This window comes from Notamacropus eugenii, chromosome 5 (genome assembly GCF_028372415.1).
Source record: "Notamacropus eugenii isolate mMacEug1 chromosome 5, mMacEug1.pri_v2, whole genome shotgun sequence".
NCBI classification, from domain to species: domain Eukaryota; kingdom Metazoa; phylum Chordata; class Mammalia; order Diprotodontia; family Macropodidae; genus Notamacropus; species Notamacropus eugenii.
This window is the reverse complement of record NC_092876.1, coordinates 257,054,968-257,077,523: the sequence shown is the minus strand read 5'-3', so window position 1 is coordinate 257,077,523 and position 22,556 is coordinate 257,054,968. Positions and strand designations below refer to the sequence as shown.

At 34.5% G+C, this 22,556-nt stretch overlaps 1 protein-coding gene across 4 annotated transcripts in view; it reads right to left on the bottom strand.

Annotated features, from left to right (window-relative positions):
- PMS1 (PMS1 homolog 1, mismatch repair system component) overlaps positions 1 to 22,556 on the bottom strand; it is a 121,413-nt gene that overhangs the window by 39,895 nt on the left and 58,962 nt on the right. For all 4 annotated transcript variants that reach the window (XM_072612636.1, XM_072612639.1, XM_072612638.1 and 1 more), the window contains exon 6: positions 5,848 to 5,964. In XM_072612636.1, the coding sequence (XP_072468737.1) occupies positions 5,848 to 5,964 (117 nt within the window). The remainder of the gene's footprint in view (positions 1 to 5,847; positions 5,965 to 22,556) is intronic.

Here is a 22,556-nt window from a genome sequence, read left to right as displayed (position 1 = left end):
ATGACTAACTTTGATATATTAAGCTCTTCTCAGCAATGCAAGGATCTAAGACAACTCCAAAAGACTTATGATGGACAAGGCTATCCACATCCAGAAAAAGAACTATGGAGTCTGAATGCAGATTAAAGCATACCATTTGCTTTTTTTGTTTGTTTATTCCTTTTCCCCCACTGTTTCTAAGTCTTTACAACATGACTAATGTGAAAATATGCTTAATACAAATGTACACATAGAGCCTATATCAGATTGCAAGCCATCTTGGGGTGACAGAAGAGGAGAGAGGGGGAGAAAATTTGGAACTCAAAATCTTATGAAAGTGAATATTGAAAACTAAAATAAATAAATATTTTAAAAAAGAAAAGAAACTGTCAGAAAAAGACAAAAAAAAAGTAAGTCAAAGTACAAATTATAAACACAATAAAAATTTCATGAAGCAAATTATAATGAGAAAATAAAGACAGGTAGGATGTAGCAAAAGCAGTCCTTAGAGGAAAATGTATATCTCTAAAAATATTAACAAAATAGAGAAAGAAGAGATTAATGAATTAAAAATACAAATAAAAAACCTTAAGGAATTTACTCCTGAACAAGTACAAAAATAAATTCTGAAAATCAAAGAAAAGATATACAAATCTGATATAACAATTATGAGTTTTTTCAAGATCAATTAAATAGATAAGCCATTAGCTAATTGGATTTTTTTAAAGAAGAGGAAAATTAAATTTAAGAAATGAAAAAGTGAATTCAAAATAAAAACAAAATAAATTATCATAAAGTACTGTACTCAGTTATGTGCCACAAAACTGAAAACAAACAAAATGGAAGAATATTTACAGAACAATAAAATACATAGATCAACAGGACAACAGAAAGAGAATCTAAATGCCCAATACTCAGAAACAGAACAAACTAGAAGAAAAAATATCTCTGGGCTCTGATGGGTTTCAAGCTAATTCTATCGAATATTTATAGACCAAGTAACAAACTATTTGTAAAAACAGACCTATCAGGAACTGAGAAAAATATGGTCCAAATACCCCAAGAAATCAAGGAGAAAAAAGTCAAAGAAAAAGAAGTCTATGCCTAAACTCAAGTTTTTACAGAGGGATGTAATGGTAATTTAAATGGGAAGATCTTTCCCATTCATTAATAGGCCTGTGTGGGTCACTTGGAAATCTGAGTCACAAGGAGCCTGCAGTGGGAGAAGTTTGCTGAAAGGGTGGAACAGGAAGAGGCAAAGCTAGAGCAGAACTGAGAGAAAATTTGGTCAGAGCAGTCAGAACTTAAAGATGCAGGCAAGCAGGCAGCTGGCTAGTGTGAGTAAGACAGCTTGCTTGTGATTTTGTTAAGGGAATCTGCTTGTGATTTGTTTAAGGAGGTTGGTTTGCTGGAAGCCTAGCAGGGGGAAGGCTTGGGGATGGTGTTGCCCTCTGCATTATTATTGTATATAGATGCCTTTGTTACTATGATGGATTTGGTTTTCTGGTGTCTGAATAAATGTTTTGGTTCTGTCTTCCACGTGGAGAGTCTGTTATATTTAGTGATTCAAAATTGCTCTGGGATATTCATGGCCACTGTAGGAGCAATGAATACTGCGCTGACGCTACAACGCAGCATGATATAGTGCTATAGAACATTAAAGGCACAGGATAGTAGAGAGGTTAAAGAGTGGATTTGGAATTAGGAAGACCTGCATTCAAATTATGCTTCCCATAACTGTATGACTGTATGACTATATAAACTCACCAGACCTCTGAGTTTCCATTTTCTCAACTGTAAAATGGGAATAATGTGATAATTGCACTGCTTTTTTCAGAGTTGTGATGAGGATACAATCAGATAACACATATAAAGCACTTGACAAACTTTAGTGTTATATAAATGTCTACAACGAGAAAAGCATATAAACAAGTATGCTACAATATGAACTAAAAAGTGATGAAGATCAGGATAAAGAGGCAGACAAAATGCTCTAAGAAATATTAGTAAGACAACTTTTGACTGGGGTGGGAGGTGGAGAGACAGAAGGAGAGATGCTAGAGAAGGCTTCATAGAGGAGATAAAATTTGATGAGAACCTTCAAAGAAAAGAGTGCAAGCTTTCACAGAGGTGATAAATGAAATGATGGTAAGGAACTGATGAAAATGCCAAGCATGAGTATATGCAGAAAAGACCAAGGACAGGACATTTGGGGATATCCATACTTAGGAGGGTAGAAGCAAGAAAAAGAAAGCAGAAATCAGCAAAAGAGACCCAGAGTAAGTGGCATAATGGTAATTTAAATGGGAAGATCTTTCCCATTCATTAATAAGCCCATGTGACCTGCTCAAATCACATGTGTGGTAGGAAGATGGAATGGAACAGGAAGGGTGGAGCAGAAATGGCTGGAACAGGAAGGGTAGAGCAGAACTGAAAGGAAGTTATTGAGAGCAGATAAGGCAGAGGGAGAAAGATGACACGGGAGAGGATGGTAAGGGGGGGAGACTTGGAAATGGCTTTGTCCTCTGCAGTGATACTGTGTATTGACTTCTTGGCTACTATGATGGATTTGGTTTTCTGGTGTCTGAATAAATGTTTTTCTTCTGCCTTCTATATGGAGAGTCGGTTATATTTTGCAAATGAGAACTATGCTGGCATATTCATAGTCACTCTCAGTGCTGTGAATATTGCCTGGGTGACACAATGTTTTACTGGTATTCCCTGCAAACATCTTTCTACATCTCCAGGTTCTGCTTTCTGTAGCTCTTGGTTCCCAGTATTCACAGAGCCCTATGCCTTTAGCCCATTCTCTTGCTAGGTAAATCCTCCCACCCTGGGACATCCATTTTTTCCTCCAAAGCCTTCCTGCCTCTAAATAGAGGTCCGATATTTCACGAGCCCATCCTCGTCGCCATTTGTAGCGCCAATGTAATATTCACAGCACCTACAGAGGCCATGAATATCCCAGCACAATTCTGAATTGTGAAATACAACACACTTTCCACATGAAAGACAGAACCAAAATATTTATTCAGACACCAGAAAGCCAAATCCCTTATAGTAACAAAGACTATACACAAAAACAATGCAGAGGGTAACACCATCCCCAAGGCTTCCCCCTCTAGGTTTCCCACAAACCACATCCCTTAAACAAATCACAAACAGGCTCCCTGAAACAAAATGCCCTTCTCTCACTCACAGCCATCTGCAGGCTTGCCTGTGTCCTTCAGTTCTGACTGTTCTTTCATTAATTTCCTCTCAGCTCTGCTCAAGCTCCACCTCCTCCTATTCCACCTTTCCTGTACCACCCATTCAGCAAATTCCTCCCACCACAGGGTCCATGTGACTCAGACTTCCATGTGACCCAGGCAGGTCACATGGACATATTAATGAATCGGAAAGATCTTCCCATTTAAATGACGATTACACATTATTGTAAGCCCCCTTCTTCACCTCCATCATTCAATTGCAAAAAATGAAAACCAAAATCCTTATAACTCATCAATATAGTCAACCTATCCAATATTTGTGTCTGAAAATATATGTCTTTTCTGTCACCCCTCCAGGTGCTAGGAGCTTGATCATTGTTAGATCTCTAGAATTGTGGCTGGCCACTGCACTGATCAGAATTCTAAAGATTTTCAAAATTATTTTTCCTTATGATGTTTTTATATAAAATGTTCTTTTGGCTTGGGAGCAGAGAATATTAAGATGGTCATCAACAGTATCAAATGATGCATAAAGGTCAAGGACTATAAGAACTAAAAAAAGGCCACTCACTGGATTTGGCAATTAAAAAGGCATTTGGGACCAAGGATTTGAGGAGTACATGGATAGTAAGGAAAAAGAGTTAGAGCCTGTGGACCATTCTTTCTAGCTTTACAGTGAATGAAAAGGGAAAAGACTGGAAAGTAGTTTAAACGGTCTGGGTAAATTTCTTGAGAACAGGAGAGATCTAATTATGTTTACAGGCAGAGGAAGAGAGAAAGAAAAGAAGAAGAGGGAGAGAAAAAGCAGATATTATGAGGTAGAGGATGAGAAGAGAAAATGGTCAAGGTATTATAGAAGAGTTGAGGAGATGGAACGGAATGCAAAAGTGAAAATATTAGCTAAGACAAGAAGGCAGGATATTGATCCTTGGAAAGCTGAAAGATGCATGTATCCCTCAACATACAAAATAATTAAGTTCTTTAAATCAGGATCAAAAACAAATTTTATATATTAAATTCTATCTTCCACTGATTTTCATTATAAAACTGGCAACACATTTCCTCTATTAAAAATGGTCTAAATATTTAATAAAATATGCTTCTGCCTTATGGAAGAGGTGAGGTTCTCAGAGACTATATCAGAAAAATGGAAGCTGAGCCAGGATATGCTAAGTCAAAAAATATTTGAATAGAGGATCAGCATATATAACTAAATATATATGTATATGAATACATATGTATATATATATAATATACAAATATACTACATAGCAGTCAAAGTCATAAACAAAGGGTTCATATAGACCAAAATATTGAACAGGCAGAGAATCTACTGGCATCTGTCTCAAGGAGGCCAAAGATAGAAAGAGAGAGTATTCATAGCAACATTTTTTTGTGGTAGAAAAAAATTCAAAGAAATAAAATTGGAAAGTAGCTAAACAAATTGTACTGTATGTATAGAAGGGGATTTCAGTGCTCCATTAAAAAAAAGGACGACTATGAGAGATTCTTAGAAACATAAGAAGACTTACATGAACTTATATAGACTGAAAAAAGTAGAAGCACGCTAAGAGAACATACGTAATGATTATAATAATGTAAATAATATTACACAAAAAAGGCTACTGAGTTTAGATATATTCTTTATTATAAAGGAGGATGCTGGACTGTGAGAGAAGGCAAATATTAGTAAATGACTATGATATAAAAAATAAAGCCATCAAACATTTTTTTAATAGGGAAGAAGAAAGGTACTGATAATCAGTTGTTAGACCATTCACAAGAATTGATATAACAGATGATACTGTTCATGTACATATTCATTCAATGTTCTAATTGCTACAGTACTGGAGGGACTGAACGTATTGATACCGACATTAAAAATGAAACCAGTGATGATACACATGACTGTAAATTAAGGTGAACTAGTCATTTATTGAGAATGAGAGATAATAAATAGAGAGTCTAAGGCTATATTAATAATGCCTAAGACCCAGAGAGAGGCCTCTCAACTACTAGGTAGATCTTTATGGAAGATTTACAGATGGACTTGAAGAAAAACTGAATTAGATAGAAAAGATTTGAGGGCTTTCATTCTGTACTGATAACAGAGGTACTCATGCCAATAATTATCAACAATTCAAAATACTCAAATTATGATACATAAAATTAAGAGCAAAATATAACCAAACAACCAAACAAGCAACCTACAGCTAAGACTATTTTTATAGAAGTTTAACAGTGAAAAGCAAGAGACAGGAGAATGGCTTGAATAGGTACCAGAATAAATATAATTATTTTTAAATGTGAAAGGAAATAATTGATGGAATAAGGTCTCTGAGTAAACCTTGATCCTATTCCCAAATGAAGAGGAGTATCCTTAACAATGACAGTTACTTCATTACACTTAAGTTTTGTAAATATAGTAATATTAAACAACTGATATACCGTACTTTGCAGTTGCAAATTGCTTTATATATATTTCATCTGAACCTCACCATAAATGGGAATACCAGGCCTACTGTCTACCTGCTCAGCTATATTTGACATTATTATGATTTTTTTATTGACATCTCAATACCTTCTGTTTGGTATGAAGGATAAAGGTGGTATAAAAAATAATTAAAGAACATTTTAAATTCCATTATCCTATGGTTACCTGAGATTCTTCAGAGTGATGCTGAAAAGCAGCCATATTGTTCATCATGGTAGTTCCCAGGACTGCCATCAAAGCTGTTTTGTGATCTGAAACTCTGCTTTTCTGCCAAATAATTACCTGAAACAAAAAGGCAATCAAATCTTTAAAAAGTGAATTTAGATTTATAAAGCTCAAAATACCTATAACAATAAATGCATCACATTATGAAATCATATGCATATACATTTACATATATTCTTATATTAAAATTCCACCCTCATATGATGCTTTGAGTATCACCTAGAAGCTACAGTAATTCAGCTCAGATCATCCTTAAGGACTGGCTCCAAGTAAAGTACTAATATTTTACTGATAACCAGGAAATACACTGCAGCATTTCTATAAACAACCTAACTGATTAGAAAATTAGGAGTAAAAAGGTAGTTTAAGGAAACTGGCCTTAGGATTTAAATATGTAGATTCTCTTCAGGTAATTAAGGTCCAGTTTCATTCAAATCACTACTGAAATAAATTATGTATGTAGATGATAACTATAAAGGTGAAGAGCTGCCAATTCTGCACTTTGATGCCAACCATGTGCGGAAGTACAATAGTAATTATAATACCTAATTTTCTATGAATTTATGTTTTTTAAAAGACCTAACTTGTAAAATTCTATTTTAATAGGGATCCTGATATCTTGGTGAAATTGTGAACTAGTTTAACTATTCTGGAGAACAGTTTAGAACTATGCCCAAAGGGCAACAAAATTATGTATAGATTTTGACCCAGCAATATCCACTACTAGGTCTGTATCACAAAGAGATCAAAGAAAAGGGGAAAAGAAACTATTTGAACAAAAATAATTATAGCAACTCTTTTGTGGTAGCAACAAATTGGAAATTAAAGTGAGACCTGTCAGTTGGGAATGGTCAAACAAGTTGTGGTATACAATGATGACAAAATATGGTTGTGCTATAAGAAATGATGAGCAAGATAATTTCAGGAAAAGCCTGGGAAGACTTATACAAACTGATGCAAAGTGAAGTGAGCAGAACCAGGAGAATATTGTGCACAGTAACAACAATATTTTAATATGATCAACTATGAAAGACTTAGTTACAATGATCCAAGAAAATTCCAAAGAATATATGGCAAAAAATAAAAAAATGCTACTCATCTCCAGAGGAACAACTGATGAACTCTAAGTGTAGATTGAAGCATACTTCTTTTTAACTTCATTTTTCTTGGGGTTTTTGTGTGTTTTCTTCTTTAGTATAGCTAATATGAAAATGTTTTGTATAACTTCACGTGTCAGTGATATCCTATTGCTTACCTTTGCAATGGATGGAGGAGGGGCAGAAGTGAATGAGAGAATTTGGAACACAAAATTTAAAAAAAAATGAATTAAATATTTTTACATGTAATTGGTAAATATTTAATGAAAGGTGGGGCAGGGGTTAAGAATAATGAATTTGAAATCATTAACCCCTAAGTTTGACTTTCAGTTTACATGACCAAAAAGATTAGACATTTTCTCTGATCATGATCTCTCAAAATTCTTCAGTGTCAGAATTATGTCCAAGAATTAAGGCAAATGCAACTGTCTCCACGTTCGAGGATACCAAGAACCCTAATAAGACAACAACCTAATGAATTAAACAATGGAGCATTCTAGTGTTGTAGTCTAGACTGAAAGAAGATTGAGGTACTGCACCAGGACAGGAAGAAGTTCCAGGTAGTCCCTGAACTAATGCAGCGGCATGGGAATAGGTGCCATCTGGTGTCTCTGTCACTCACTACCCGGTCCCCAGTCTCAGATCCAGAGCAAGTTGTGGTATATGAATGTGAAAAAATATTATGCTATTAAGGATAATGGGGATGATTTTAGAGAAACTTGAGAAGACTTGTATGAAGTGATGCAAAATGAAGTGAGCAGAGCCAGGAATACAATTTATACAATAACAATAATATTGTAAAGACAAACAACTTTGAAAGACTTGAAAACTCTGATCAACACAGACCAATCATATTTCCTGGGGATTCATGCTGATGAAACATGCTTCCCAACTTTAGACAGGTATGTGATAGATTTGGTGTGCAGATTGAGTCATGTTTCTTTTTTGAATATGGCTAATGCAGGGATCTGTTTGACTCCACTTTGCCTCTACTGCTCTGCCTGGTTTCAACTGCACAGAATAAGATGCCCTTGTAGTTCCCCTCAACCCTAATCCTCCTTACTCTCCTGCCTCCTTTTGTATGTTGTCTCTCTCCATTAGCTTGTAAGCTCTTTGAGTGTGAGGAAGGTGGGAGGGAGAGAGTAGCTGGAGGTGGAAAATAAAGAATTCAAACCTAAAAATAAAATTGGGGAAAAAAAGATTTGTGTACCAATCAGAAATCAAAGGAGGCAAAACTGAATGTATTTTGAAGGTCAGAGGAGCCCAAGATCCAACCCAGGATGATACATTCTGCAAAGCGAAGCACAATCATTAATGAAAACAGGACATTCAATAAGAAAAAAAAAAGCAGATTATTTCCTTTGCAAACACTCTAAACAACAGAAATTTAAGAAATGTAAACAAACAGTTATCCCTCTCACATCGCAACTTTCCCCATCATGGTTTTGATGTATTGTGGGTCACCATAAGAAATTAAATGGGAATTTTGGGGGAAGTTTCGTAGGAGCCTCAGATGAAGACCAGCAGACAGCAGAGAAAAAATTTAGAAACTCAAAAATGCATAAATTATATGTATAGTATTGTATAATATTAACCCAAATTTTACAATAGACCGTAAATACCCCATAAAAGAAAAAGAAAAAAAAATCAGACAACTTCTCTGGTATGAAGAGGGGGCTAAAAAATTTTATGTGGATTTTCTACATCATGGGGGTGCTATGCCCCTGAATCCCACAATGTGGAAAGGATAACGATACAGTCACTAAGGAAGGTACAAGTGAAGAAATTACCCCAGGAAACACCTATGATGTTACAAGTAACAAGAACAACCACAAAATAGCAGAGGAATCAATGAAGAGATTTCTTTCTAAAATTATACAAGGAAACAATCGATCAATCAATAAACATTTATTGAGCACTTACTATGTGTCAGGTACTGTGCGAAGTGCTGGATAACAATGTAAGTAGAACTTATATGGAAAAACTGATAGTGGAGGAACAAGCAAAAAACACTATGGACTAAAATATCACAACACCATGCCTATAGTTGAATCAATGTTTTCTGTGGCACTACATCACAGAGTATGAGGCCGTATACAAAGGGGGTGGGCGTGAGAGAAGAAAGGTAGGAATGGACCATAATCAAGACAATGGTAAACAATAAAAAGAAAAGAATTCTAATGTTTTAGGAAACCCTGTAGGAAAATGAGTAAAGATGGCAAAAGGGAGAGAATAAAATAGGAGAAAAGAAAGGAGAAATCTTGATTCAGTAGTTGGAGAGGGTATCATTGAAGAATGTTCCCACTGAGGCAGGGAAAGATACTACAATGAAAGATAGGGATCTGACAATGGGTATAGTTTACAGTGATCTGATACTTAGACCACTACTTCTGTGAGAGCATTGTGGCCTTATAGGTAGCATCTGCTTCAGAAGAAGATGAATCAGAGCTACTGGGCAAATGACATCCAAAAGTGTACAATGGCATGGAATTAGAGAAAAGATTCATGGCAAAAATGGGGAACATTATCATGCAGAAGATGGGGTAGAAAAGAATTACACAATCAGGGAGCAGAGGAAAGTTTCTACCATAGGGAAATACTTCTATGATCTCTCTCTCCTGCAGTAATTTATACTTCTAACAATGAGGTAAAAAGACAATAATAACATAGAAGCCACTTCGAAGAGGTAATTCAAAGTAAGTTGCTTACCCTCTTTCAGCCTGCTTCCTCATGTATAATCAAATGGGGTTGATAGTAACACCTACGTCACAACGTTGTTGAAAAGATAAAACATACAGTGCTTTGCAAACTTTAAAGCAATGTATGAGCACTACTTATTATTGCTGTTATTGTCTGTGGTGCCCTCTTTGGTTCTCTTCTTTTATTCTGCATTAGTTCATACAAATTTTTCTGTTTCTTTGAATTCGTTGTATTTGTCATTTGCTGCATAAAAATTCTATCATATTCATATGTTTGTCTAGTGATTCCCTACTGATAAGTAATGACTTTGTTTCTGATCTTATGCTTCTACAAAAAAGTTCTGCTATGAATATTTGGGGCATACATGGGACATGTTTCTGTTTCCTTACAGCAGGAGGGCTTTCATGTTCCCACTATCTGTTAGTGACTTCTCTAAAGTTAGCCTATATCTATTCTATATGTTTCTTGTATAATACTCATTTAGGTACATGTCTCCCTCACTGGAATGAAATTTCCTGGAGGCAGGCCCTGGTTTTACATTTTCTTTGTATCCATGTTAGCTTAGCATGGTGTCTGACACATAGTAAGCCTTCAATAAATACTTTAACTGTTTTTGATTTGAAGTATGTGCCCAGTAATTGTACTGCTGGGTCAAAAAGTATGTACAGTTTTGTCAAACTATTCAATTCCAAATCATTTTCCAGAATAGTTGGACCACTTCATAGCTCCATCAACAGTGTACTTGCCTTACAATAGCTCTTTCAACATTTTTTTCCCACTGCCAAATTTCACAGAATAAGGTGAAATATCTATTGTTTTAATTTTCATTTCTCTTTTAGTAGTACAACGGATAGAGCTGACCTCAGAGCCAGAAAGATCCTGGGTTCAAGTGCTACTTCTGACATACACTAGTTGTATGACATTAGGTAAATCATTCAAACTCCCTAGGTTCTATAAAACTCTCACAAACTCAGTTACTGAGCAAGTGCCAACATGTCATTTGTTTTGCATACACCAGACTGAACCTGGTCACTCTCCCACTGCCATCCCAAAATGTAATCCCATTACAGTGGCTAATCCTTGGATTTTATTTTTATTGCTATTTTATATTTCTCTTTAGTCTATTTCTTCTTTACCCCAGTTCCAAGTATAGAACCAATCCCTCCTGTCCCCCTTGTCAGCTATCTAATTTTCTATTTCAGGGATATTTATTAGTAGTGCTTCTTTTCAAGAAGTACTTTCTTTTATGCCTTTGTTACTTCTCGTGCCTTCAAGGATTCTCTAGCATTTACTCCTGGCAATGTTAATTTTTAATGGAGGCAATGAAATTTAATGGGATATTTATTATAGACTAGCACTGGGTGTACATTGGAGGGAATCTATTTTTTTCCCTCGTTGTTTATCCCTTTTGATGTCTTGCTTTCTATTTCAACCTATGAACTCCTGGTTCTGCAACTCACAAGTCTGCCTTCCATAATACCCAACGCTTTTTTTCCCTCTCAGTGAGAGTTAACAAGATTCATGAAACTATTTTGTAGAAGCTGATATGTGTCCATCTCCAGAATACTCTCTCTACTTCAAGAGTCTGATTTTCTCTTACTTTTGGGGGGTGGGGGTGGGGTTGTTTTCATTTCCTCTTCATCTCCCATTAGCTTCTCTCCTTGGTTTCAACTCCAAGAAAAATAAGCTTCCTTAGGAATAAGCTCATCACTACAAGTTTCCTCATTGGAAGAATTCATTTAATATTTCTGCTTTTCTGCATTCAGTTTTCAAGCTGTTACTCCCTAATACAAGGTTAATTTTTGTGTGGTACCATATTCCTTTCTATTCCCATTCAGATATCTCCAGAGGAACTAGTTCCAAGAAGAGAAAGTTAAGGTCTTCTGCTAGTATAATTTTACTATTTCTTTCTGTAGTTCATTTAACTACTCCTTTAAAAATCTGGATGCTGTATTATTTGGTATATACATATATATGTGTGTGTTAAATATTGAAATTACTTCATTGTCTATGTTACCTTTTAGCAAGATCTAGTTTCCTTCTTTGTCTTTTAAAATTAGATTTATTTCTGCTTTTATTTTGTCTGAGTTTATGATTGCTATCCCTTCCTTTTTAATTTCAGCTGAAGCATAAGAGATTCTGCTCCAGACTTCTACCCTTACTCTGTGTCTCAGCTTTGAACACATTTCTTGTAAAGAACATATTACAGGATTTTGATTTTTTTAATCCACTTTGATTTCATTTTCCTATTTCCATTCACAGTTACGATTACTATGTATTTCCCTCCATCTGTACCGTTAATGATCTTTCCCATCCATTAATAGGCCTATATGATCTGCTTAAGTCACATGGAAACCTGAGTCACATGAGTCTAAGTCACATGGAGCAGGAAGGGTGGAGCACAGCTAAAAGGAAGTGAAAAGAGAGAGGAAGCAAGCAGCTAGCTGTGAGTGAGAAAGGGGAGTGATTTTGCTTGAGGGAGTTGTTTTGTGGGAAGGCCTGACTGTGTACAGACTTCTTGGTCACTATGATGGATTTCTTTGTTACTATGATGGATTTCGCTTTTTGGTGTTTGAATAAATGTCCTGTCTTCAATGAAGAGAGTCTATTATATCTTGCAATTTAAGCCTGGAAATATGCTGGCATATTCATAGTTGCCAACGTGGGTATTGCCTTGGCAATATACCATCCTATTTTTCCATTTATACATTTCTCTCCCTCTCCTTTCACTGTCCCTCCTCATCAGTGTTTTGCTTCTGAACACTGACTCTCCCAATCTACCCTTCCCTCTATCAGTTCCTTCCCCCTTCCCTCATTCGCTTTCCCTCCTACTTCCCTATAGGGAAAAATAGATTTGTATACCCAAATGAGTGTGTGCTATTTCCTTCCTGAGTCAATTCTGATGAAAGTAAGATGCAAGCAATGCCCACACCTCTCCCATCTTTCCTTTCACTGAAATAAGTCTTTCATGTCTCTTCATGTGAGATAATTTACTCCACTGTACTCCCCACTTCCCTCAGAGCATTTCACCCCTTAATTATTTGGGGGGAGGGGATATCATTCCATCAAAGTCAATTTATACCTGTGTGCTCTATCTTTGTATACTCCTTCCAACTGCCCTAACAGTGATAAAATTCTTAAGAGTTACAAGTATCATTTTCCTTTAGAGGAATGTAAACAATTTAACCCTATTAAATCCCTTATGTTTTCTCTTTCCTGGTTTATTTACCTTTTTATGCTTCTCCTTGGGTCGTATTTGAAAATTAAATTTTTGGTTTACTCCTGGGATTTTTATCAGGAATATCTGAAATTCCTCTATTTCATTCAATATCTATTTTTCTCCCTGAAGGATTATACTGTTCCTCTGATAGATGATACTTGATTCTAATCCTAGCTCCTTTGCTCTCCAGAATATCATATTCTAAACTCTCCATTTCTTTAATGTAGAAGATGCTAAAATATTGTGAAATTTTGACTTGGCTCCATGATATTTGAATTGTTTCTTTCCAGCTCCTTGCAGTATTTTCTCCTTGACCTGAAAATTATGGAATTTGGCTATAATATTCCTGGAAGTTTTCATTTTGGGATCTCTCAGGAGGTATTTAGTGGATTCTTTCAATTTCTATTATACTTTCTGGTTCTAACATATCAGAGAAGTTTTCCTTGATAATTTCTTGAAAGATGATATCCAGGCCCTTTTGTTTGATCATGACTTTCAGGTAATTCATTAATTCTTAAATTATCTCTCCTGGATCTATTTTCCAGGTCAGTTGTTTTTCCAATGAGATATTTCACATTGTCTTCATTTTTTTTTTTTTGCATTTTGATTTTTTAAATTGTTTCTTGATATCTCAGGGTGTCATTAGCTTCCACTTGTCCAATTCTAATTTTTAAGGAAATATTTCCTTCAGTGAGTTTTTGTTACCTCCTTTTCCATTTGCCCAATTCTACTTTTTACAGCAGTGGAGTCATTTTTTTCAGTGAATTTTTGTATACCTTTTTTTGCAATTTTTTGTGCTTCCTTTACCAAGCTGTTGACTCTTTTTTCATGATTCTCATGCATCCCTGTAATTTATTTCCTCAATTTTTCTTCTACCTCTCTGGTTTTAGAAATTGTTTCTGGGCTCTTCTAGGAGTTCTTTTTTTGGGGGCTAAGACTAAATTTCATTTTTCTTTGAGGCTTTGCATGTAGCCATTTTTACATTGTTGTCCTTTTTGGAGTTCGTGTTTTCATCTTCTCTGTTACCACAGTAACCTTCTATGGTCAGATTCGGTTTTTTATTGCTTGATCACTTTTCCAGATTATTTCTTTTAATTCTGTGTTAAAGATGGGCTCTGTTCCTGGGGTAGAGGGGTGTATAAGACTCTTATAAGGGTAGAGGGCCTCAAAGCTGGCCTGCTGCACTGGAGGCTAGGGGAGTTTGCTGATGGCTTACTGTGCTAGAGGCCAGGATCTCACCCCTGACCTGTTCTGGAGCTCTCCAGAATGGCTGAATCAGCTCACAGCTCCACCAACAGTGAATTAGTGTTCCAAGTCTCCTACATCTTCTCCAATATTTATCATCTTCCTGTTTTGTCATGTTAGCCAATCTGATAGATGTGATGATCTCTTTGATGTCCCTCTGTCATTCAAAGTTCCATTTTTAAAAACTCAAATAAAACGAAGAGAAACATACCCCATCAAACATATCTTTGTCTAGCACTAGCTTCATATAAACAAATATTTCATTTTTAATTCTTTTACTCATAACTGAAAAAGTTTATCTTTTGCATCTCAGAGATTCTCAACTTAAATACCCTGTTTATTTTTGAGTTCTCTGGAAGGAATGATTCAAATTCTTCGGTGTTATTCAATGTCCAGTTATTTTTGTGGTTTGGGCTTAATTTTGTATGATTTTATTTTGGGATGATAGTTGATGTTTTTTTCTCTTCAAAATATCTCATTTCAATTTTTCCTTTCATTTCCTGTAATCACAGAATTGGTCTTGTAATATTCTTTCTGTTCCTACTTGGTATCTGACAGCTTTTTCCTCCCTTTGCCTACAAGATTATTTTATTATGTGGCTATGAAATTTACCTACAACATTTCATGGTGATTTCAGCTTGGGATTTTTGTTGGTGTGCAATAGAGTTTCTCAAGCTGAACTCTGCCACCTGCTTTTCAATATTTCTGGGCAACTTTTTTTGCCTGAGTTCTAGAAATACGTTATTCAGGTTCTTTTTTCATGATATGTTTCTGAGATATCTGGAACTAAGAGATATCAAAGACTATTCCCTTCATAGTCTATGTTTAAATTAAGTAACTTTTGTGTTGAAGAACTCTCATGTTCTCTTTCACTATTCTTTTAAAAAAAAAGTTTCATTATTTTTCCTTCTGACTTTTTACATTCCAATTCTGTGCCATTTAAGAGGATGTACTAACATGGATAGTGTCTCTAGCTTTTGTTCTGCAGTCTCTAGTCTCAGGTTAGACCTGCTTATTTGTTCATAAAAAGCTCTAAACTCTATCCTTATTCCTTTGATAATTTCATTTAACTATTTGATTGTTCATATGAACCATTCTGAAGTTTCTTGAGGTTGTACCACTGTAATTTCAAAGGGCTTTTCAGAATTTGTTGTACTATCTTTAACTTTCCCTTCCCCTGAGGAAAATTTGATTCAAATTCTATTGTTGTGAAATATCTTACCCACTGAAGTAGATATTTTCCCTTCTCCTCCTCAACCAACTTCTGTTTATTTTAATTATTTTGCTGATTTTTCCAAGGTGAAAATATGCTACTGTCAATCCTCTTAATTTGGTTTATTGCTATCATTTTTTGCCTCAGATGTTAACGTAATGTTTTTTCCTGAAAATGAGATATATTTAAGTACAGAAGCAAAGCATAAAAGTAAGTTGACACGCACTGACATACAAAGATAAGCTAAAATATGCATATAACACCAAAATTACCCATTTGTATTCCCTTTGTATTCCTCTGCCCCATCTACCTGAATAGGAAATTCTAAGGCTTGAATTAGTGCTTCACTAGGAAATTCTAGTTTTGATAAGTGGGCTCTCCTCTAGCCTCTTCAACCTTGGACTTCTGGTAATTAAATCATCTAAATTTTGCTGAGTCATCATATTACATTACTCAACTTTAGTGGGCTAAATTAGTGCTTTGTAGTAAGCAGTTTTAAAATAATTTGGTTCTAAAAACTAGTGAGGTGTCTTATTTGAACTCCCAAAGAACTTTGTAGCTGACATGCAGTACAACATCTTAATCTTTTATTGTACATGTACTTTACTAGATGCTTTGAGGGCAAGAGGTGTATCATTATGCTTTTAAATCTCCCACAGCAAAAAGCATGTCTTTACTCGTGGCAGATATTCAAAAAAGATACAATGAATGAACTACTGAATAAAAAACAACCACAAAAGTCTGCTGAAATTCACACTTCTATCTGATGAATTAATTCCAAAGGGGAAGGGGAAAAATTTTTTTAAACTGAATCAATTTGTGAGACAGGATCCAAAAATACTACCTTCTTTTTGAAAGTAATATATACAAATATTTTAATTAAAATTGAGATTAAGCGTGATACAGTTAATGACTCAAACTTAAATGAATTTCAAAATTAGATACAACTTAAAAAACTACATGAAAATTTGAGAGGCTGTTCAAGTTCAAGTTCCTTCTCTGCCACATACTGGCTATGTGAGCCCAGGTACTTCACCTCTCAGTGTTCTGGGCAATTCTCTAGGACTATAAATTGCATCAAAGATGGTCAATCTGTATTGGTAGAGCATGTTTCCTCACCTGGGAGATACCTCTACCAACGAAATCACAGGTTCAAAAAAAAAGTCATGTAATTTAAAAAAAAAATACAGTAAATACACTCCTGAGGTCCTAATTTGATGTCTCACCATAAAGTTGAACACTCCCTGATGAGAAATGTATGTCAAGCACTTATAAAGCTTAAAGTACTATGTAAATACCAGCTGTTGTTATCATCATTATTATTAAAGGCAGTGTGACATAGTAAGTCTGCCTCAGAGCAGGGAGATCTGGGTTCAGGTTCTACCTCTGACACACACACACTGTGTGACATTAGACAAGTCACTTAATTTCTCAGTGCCCCAGGCAGTTGCAGAACAGATCAGGTCTTGATCTGAATTAGTAGAAGGAACTTTCCCATTCTGGGGAGTGGGGGTTGGGGTGGGAAGTTCCTATATCAATAAAATCACAAATCTGATCTCTGTGTGGATGTGTGTACATGTATGTATGTATGTACATATGTATATATATGATACATATATGTATGTATACATATGCACCAACAGAATATAAGCATTGGGGGGTTCTGTCAAGTTTGAAAATAGTTAAAGGACAGAAGGACAGGATCAGTAATAAATATGGTCTGTTCAGTCTAGTCAAATATGGAGAGGCTTATCATTAGTATGGCCTTAACATGATGAATTTTCTTTAATCTCAGAAACCCAAAAGACCCATCAAGTTATAGAAGAACTTTGGTTTGCGGAAGGAATATTGTCATTGATTAAATCACATGGTAATGCAATATTTTTGTGGCAGGGAAGATGGTTTTGTACATGGAGTATAACATTATAAATTCAAGATGACTCATAGATAAAAACTTTAACTTCCATATCTACCACTAGTTTTTTCAAAAAGTTTATATGAAATTCATGCTGTCAAACTTAACATGCTCCCTTCCTTGAAATGTAATTTACGTTTGGAATACATTTGATCTTGAGATTTTCTCAGAAGGCTATGTCAGTGACTAAATGAAAAGAGAAAAAAACCCAGAATCCTTTCAAACAGCAAGTGAAAAGAGAATTCAGTGTAGGGAAGCTATTCAAATATAAATTCAATTTAGGTGATTCTTTTTAAGGTTCCATCCTTAATACTAACTTATCTATCTTCAAAAGCACCTTCAAACATTTCTTCCTAAGAATATTCATAAGGCAGGCTTTTGACCAAGAGTATTTTTGCATCTCAATCTTTTTTGTTTTACTTTGATTTTTCAGTTTTCAGTCTTTTGAGACTTCTGAACTTTTAAGCTATTGAGTTCCAGAGTTTCTTCCAAATCTTTAGCAAATTCAAATTCCAAACAGTCAAACTTCTGTATGAACCAACTTGGACATTCACATTTGTAAGATCATTTCTTTGCAAAGAAGTTAATGATTCCAGTTTTTATTTCAGAAGAGCTTTTGTTAAAGTTCAGATTTCCAGTAAAAAGAATAAAAGCTACTGATGGTTCAAATTCCAATTTCTGTTTCTTGGCATTAGGGACAGTTTGTCCATTTCTTTTTTTCCTCTTTCTAGTTGATTCTTAGACACTCTCTATCAATTATGTAACATGTTTTATTTCTTGAAGAAAAAGTTCCCAAATTACTGAGTTGAAAATTCTAGCTAAGAAATTGGTTAAAATGAGGTCTATTCCCTAAATGTAAGGGTAATCTGAGCATGATACTTATTATCTGAGTGATCACCAAAACGGATTAGTCCATCGAGAGGGAGAGGGACAGAGGTGTTTATATGAATCTATTATGAAGATGTTCACTTGGTCCAAGAGGATAACCTTCTTCAATAGGATATTAGGCCTTCGTCAAAGGAAGAAGAAACACAGTAATAACCTACAGAATAAGTATTCTGCTTTTTGGTAGCACTATCCTTTACTGGAATGCTAGTCTTTAACCAGCAATTTTCTTTTGGAAATCAAAAGGTATTTTGGCTCAAAAAGAAAAATTTATCTCTACAAAAGAAAGGAGTTCTATAGGTTACTTTAGCTGATGTTAGTCAAATTACATCAGGCTACTGGAAAAGCTATATTTAAAATGATGCTACTACTAAATAAAAATGTCATAAAAGGGTCCCAAGACTATGTAACTGAAATTTCACGTGAGGCCTAATGTATTTGCCACATGCTTTTTCAACTGTATTATAGTCATTTTTATATAATAAAAGAATACCTGGTAAAAATAAAAACATTACAAACATCATACTTGTGGCACTAAAGACACTGACCAATTCTGTAATTGGCTATTTACTTAATTTTCATGAGATACCTATCCTTTTAAAACAAAAAATGGAGATACTGTACTGGCAAAAATGTATTATAATGCTCAAGCATAGAAAATAGCATAAGAATCACTAGAAATAGAGCAGCTTTGGTCATTTTTAGGTAAGTATTACAACCTACATTTTCTAAAATCAGTCTACCCTTTCCATGGACAATAAAATAAAATCAGCATTCTTTACCATTTTTCTATAGTAAATGCTCATGATTAGAATATTCTGAGTGATCACTGTTGCACTACAATTTAGCCTTATAATGTAGTTTAATTAAGTTAATTCCAACTAAAATTTCCTCTAATATATGCTGCTTCAATGTTGAACTTTAAAATAAAGGAATAAAAAAAATCCTCCCAAACAAATTAGTATTTTAAAATTTCTTCAATCAGTATAATGCTTGTGACACAACTAATATAACCATCACACTGTTTATTTTTGTTTATATTAGTATGATGCCACAGGTACAGATATAAATCTTAGCTGCTGATTAATGCAAGGATGTTATTACACTGCCTGACCTGCTGAATAGCTAGTATACATAACTGTAAAAAGATCACTCAGTAAATGGGTTTTGGAAAAGCTATGAAACATGAGAACTATTAAATGCAGACACAGCCAGCAATTTGGGGATATTATTCCACACTGGCCAATTATTGCATCAGATTAGGTCAGGGCAGTTTCCTTATATTATTATACTTCAATTTGTAACAAATATTGAATACATCTGCCAACTAGTTAACACTTATTCTATTCCTCAGGTAATTAACTAAGGTTCTACTTTCAAGATTGGATACGTTACTAAATAACAAAACTTGATACTTAACAATTGTACCAAGGAGGAACTGAATTTAATTATCCTCAGGAAATAGAAATGATTAAATGAAAGAAAGGGGAAAAACAGCACAATAGAAACAATCTTACTTTCAAAAACAAGTATACACACAGCTGATTTCCTGAAATTCTTCACATCTATATATTTCTGTGGTTTGGTCGCAAGCTGGACTTGTGCTATAAATACCCCAACACATACCCCATATGTTCTCTATCTAGGTCAAACAAACTTGGAGCATCTGGATGTGCCAAGTAAGAATCTGACTCTAGTCAGTATGATGACAGTGCAAAAACAACCCAATCAAAAATATATTATTACACGCAGACCATCTCAGGTTTGATGAGAGTTAGCCAAATATATCTTCTCTCCATTCCCTATTTCATTGTCAGACACTACAAAACATAGAGTAGTCATGTAGCCATAGCCAGTATTTAATACATCATATATGTGCAAATTCTGCTTATGTAAGGCTCTGAATACCAAAGCGGAAACCTGGGATAAACAGAGGGGAGAATCTGAAACCACCAGCTAATGCAAATTTAATCAGAAAATGCCATATTAAGTTTGCCCAAGTGATACTAACTCATCTACACGAAATGTTTATTTGTCTATAATTCACTCAAAAATTTAATAAATTTTCACTTCTTACTTTGTTTGAATTTGTAGTTTCTTATATTGATTTCTGGGGCTTAGTGACATGAATACAGCTTGTCTCAATATCTATTTTTCAATAACTTCTTGCCACCTCTAATATGTCTTGCTCAGAAAATGAAAAGTATACAAGACTAGCAAAAATTATTGTTTTCCTGTACAAAAGACTAAGACATATGTAATATATTCTATATAATGTATACATTTTGTATTGTATGTTACATATATTATATTAATCTTTACAATGTTACAAATCATAAATACCAACATATAATAATAGTACAATTAGATTAATCTATATAGAATAAAAATAGTAAAATAATGACTGAAGCAACTTATTTTAAGACCTCTCTTTACAAGGAATATAAATAATGGCAATATTGAGGTTCAAGTTTTTGTATTACAGATGTAATCTTATCATATCAATACTATTATGTCATTTTAGAACAAAATAACACATTTTATTATTTTTAAAATGTTATAAATGACATACACATATTTTAGAAGTCTGATAGATTTCAATAATGTTTGTGCTCATATTTTTTACTGAAAACCTCTTGTTTTTCATCATTTTTTTCATCATTTTTCATCATTTACATAATCTATTCCTAAATATTTCCAGAAAGGGAAATCCCATAATCTTGGGTGGTATTTGTTACCTGTAATCCACCTTCTTGGAATAATCTGAGAATAGAGTGAACCTGCACAACTGCAGGATAGTTGGACAGATGAATGAACAGGAAGGTAGACAATAAAACCACACAGAAAACCATACTTGAGTAGAAAACTGACTGAAGGGAGGAAAATAATTTCTGGAACTCTGATGTTCTAAGTCACTGTGAAATTAAAGTATATGAGAATGAGACAGGAAAATTAATTTGCTAAAAACATTTGCTTTTGAGTTCTTATTTTCTAAATAAATCTTTCGTCTGCTGGCGGTGGTGGTGAGGTTTTTGCTGTTATTGTAGTTTTTTTTAAAGATATGTCATCACATAATTACAGGCTGCTATGAAGAGCTAACATCAGCTAATATACTAGATTATTTTTTAAAAGTCTCTATCTGTTTGTAAAACTTTAAGATTTAACAGATATCATTATATGTTCCTGAAGCTGTTCAATCAGGTACACCAGGTAAAGAGTACAAAAAACAAGAGCAACAGGGAAGAAAGTAGCCTAAAGAAAAAACTGAAATAAAGAAGCAATTTTATTATCACAGTAGTAGTTGTACCTAGCAATAAACTTGCTTAAATAAAACAGGGAAGGAGGGAGGAGGCGCTATAACTTTTTTTAATTTTAGAGATTAATTCTATTATTGCTTCACCCTTTTAGTATATAAACATAACATGCAAGTTAAGACATTTAAAGTCAACTGCACCATTCTAGGGAACCTATTACTTGAATTTAAAACGTCCTTTCCCTATTTATAAAAACAGCAGCCAGAAAGAAAGTTTATCCTGACAATCCAGTACTGTCATTCAAGAATTGCTCAACAGAATTTTATCAGTACTATAGTTCCCACTTAGAATAAGTGATACATATTTTTGGATCAGGAGACTATTTGAAAAACATATATGAGTAGATTAAATTTTGTGCCTTCCAAACTTGATACATCATTTTTAAGCAATTTTATAAATAAAATGTCCTCTTATTATATATATGTAAGTATGTGTGTATGTGTACACATACATGTACACACACGGTCATATTTCATCTCCATACCCTTGTTTTTCCATTATGATGCCAACACCTCTTTTCCTCCAAGTCCTGAAAACATGAATCCCTATTCCTTTTTAAAAATTTTGCTTTTATTTTTATTTTACTTTCATTTTATTTATTTCCTTTTATTTGCTCCCTATTTCTTGCCTGAGAGAGAATCTATTTTCAGATCACCCTGCTGTCTCTACCAAAATAGTTCTTGAATCTGGTCCCTTTTTCTTTATCTTAACTGCTATGATGCTTACTCAAATCACTAGTAATATAATCTGCTCTTCTTAGTAGATTCTTACTGTGCCTTTAGCAATTCATCTTAAATTTAGCCATCCAAAACATTTTCTGAAAATGTTACTTTTGACTAACTCACTAAGATCTTTAAAACTGTGGAGAAATTCACCAGTTATTTTCCAGATCAAGACCAAACCCTTGGTACTGGGCTTCAAAACCCTTCCTTAGTTGGTAACCACCTTAAGTGTGGTTCCTTCTTTTGCTACTTCTAAGGTCATTATATCTCAGTAAAATACAAAGCTAGCTTCTTTCTACATACTAGCTCACATAATCTATATAACAAAGAAAAAATGA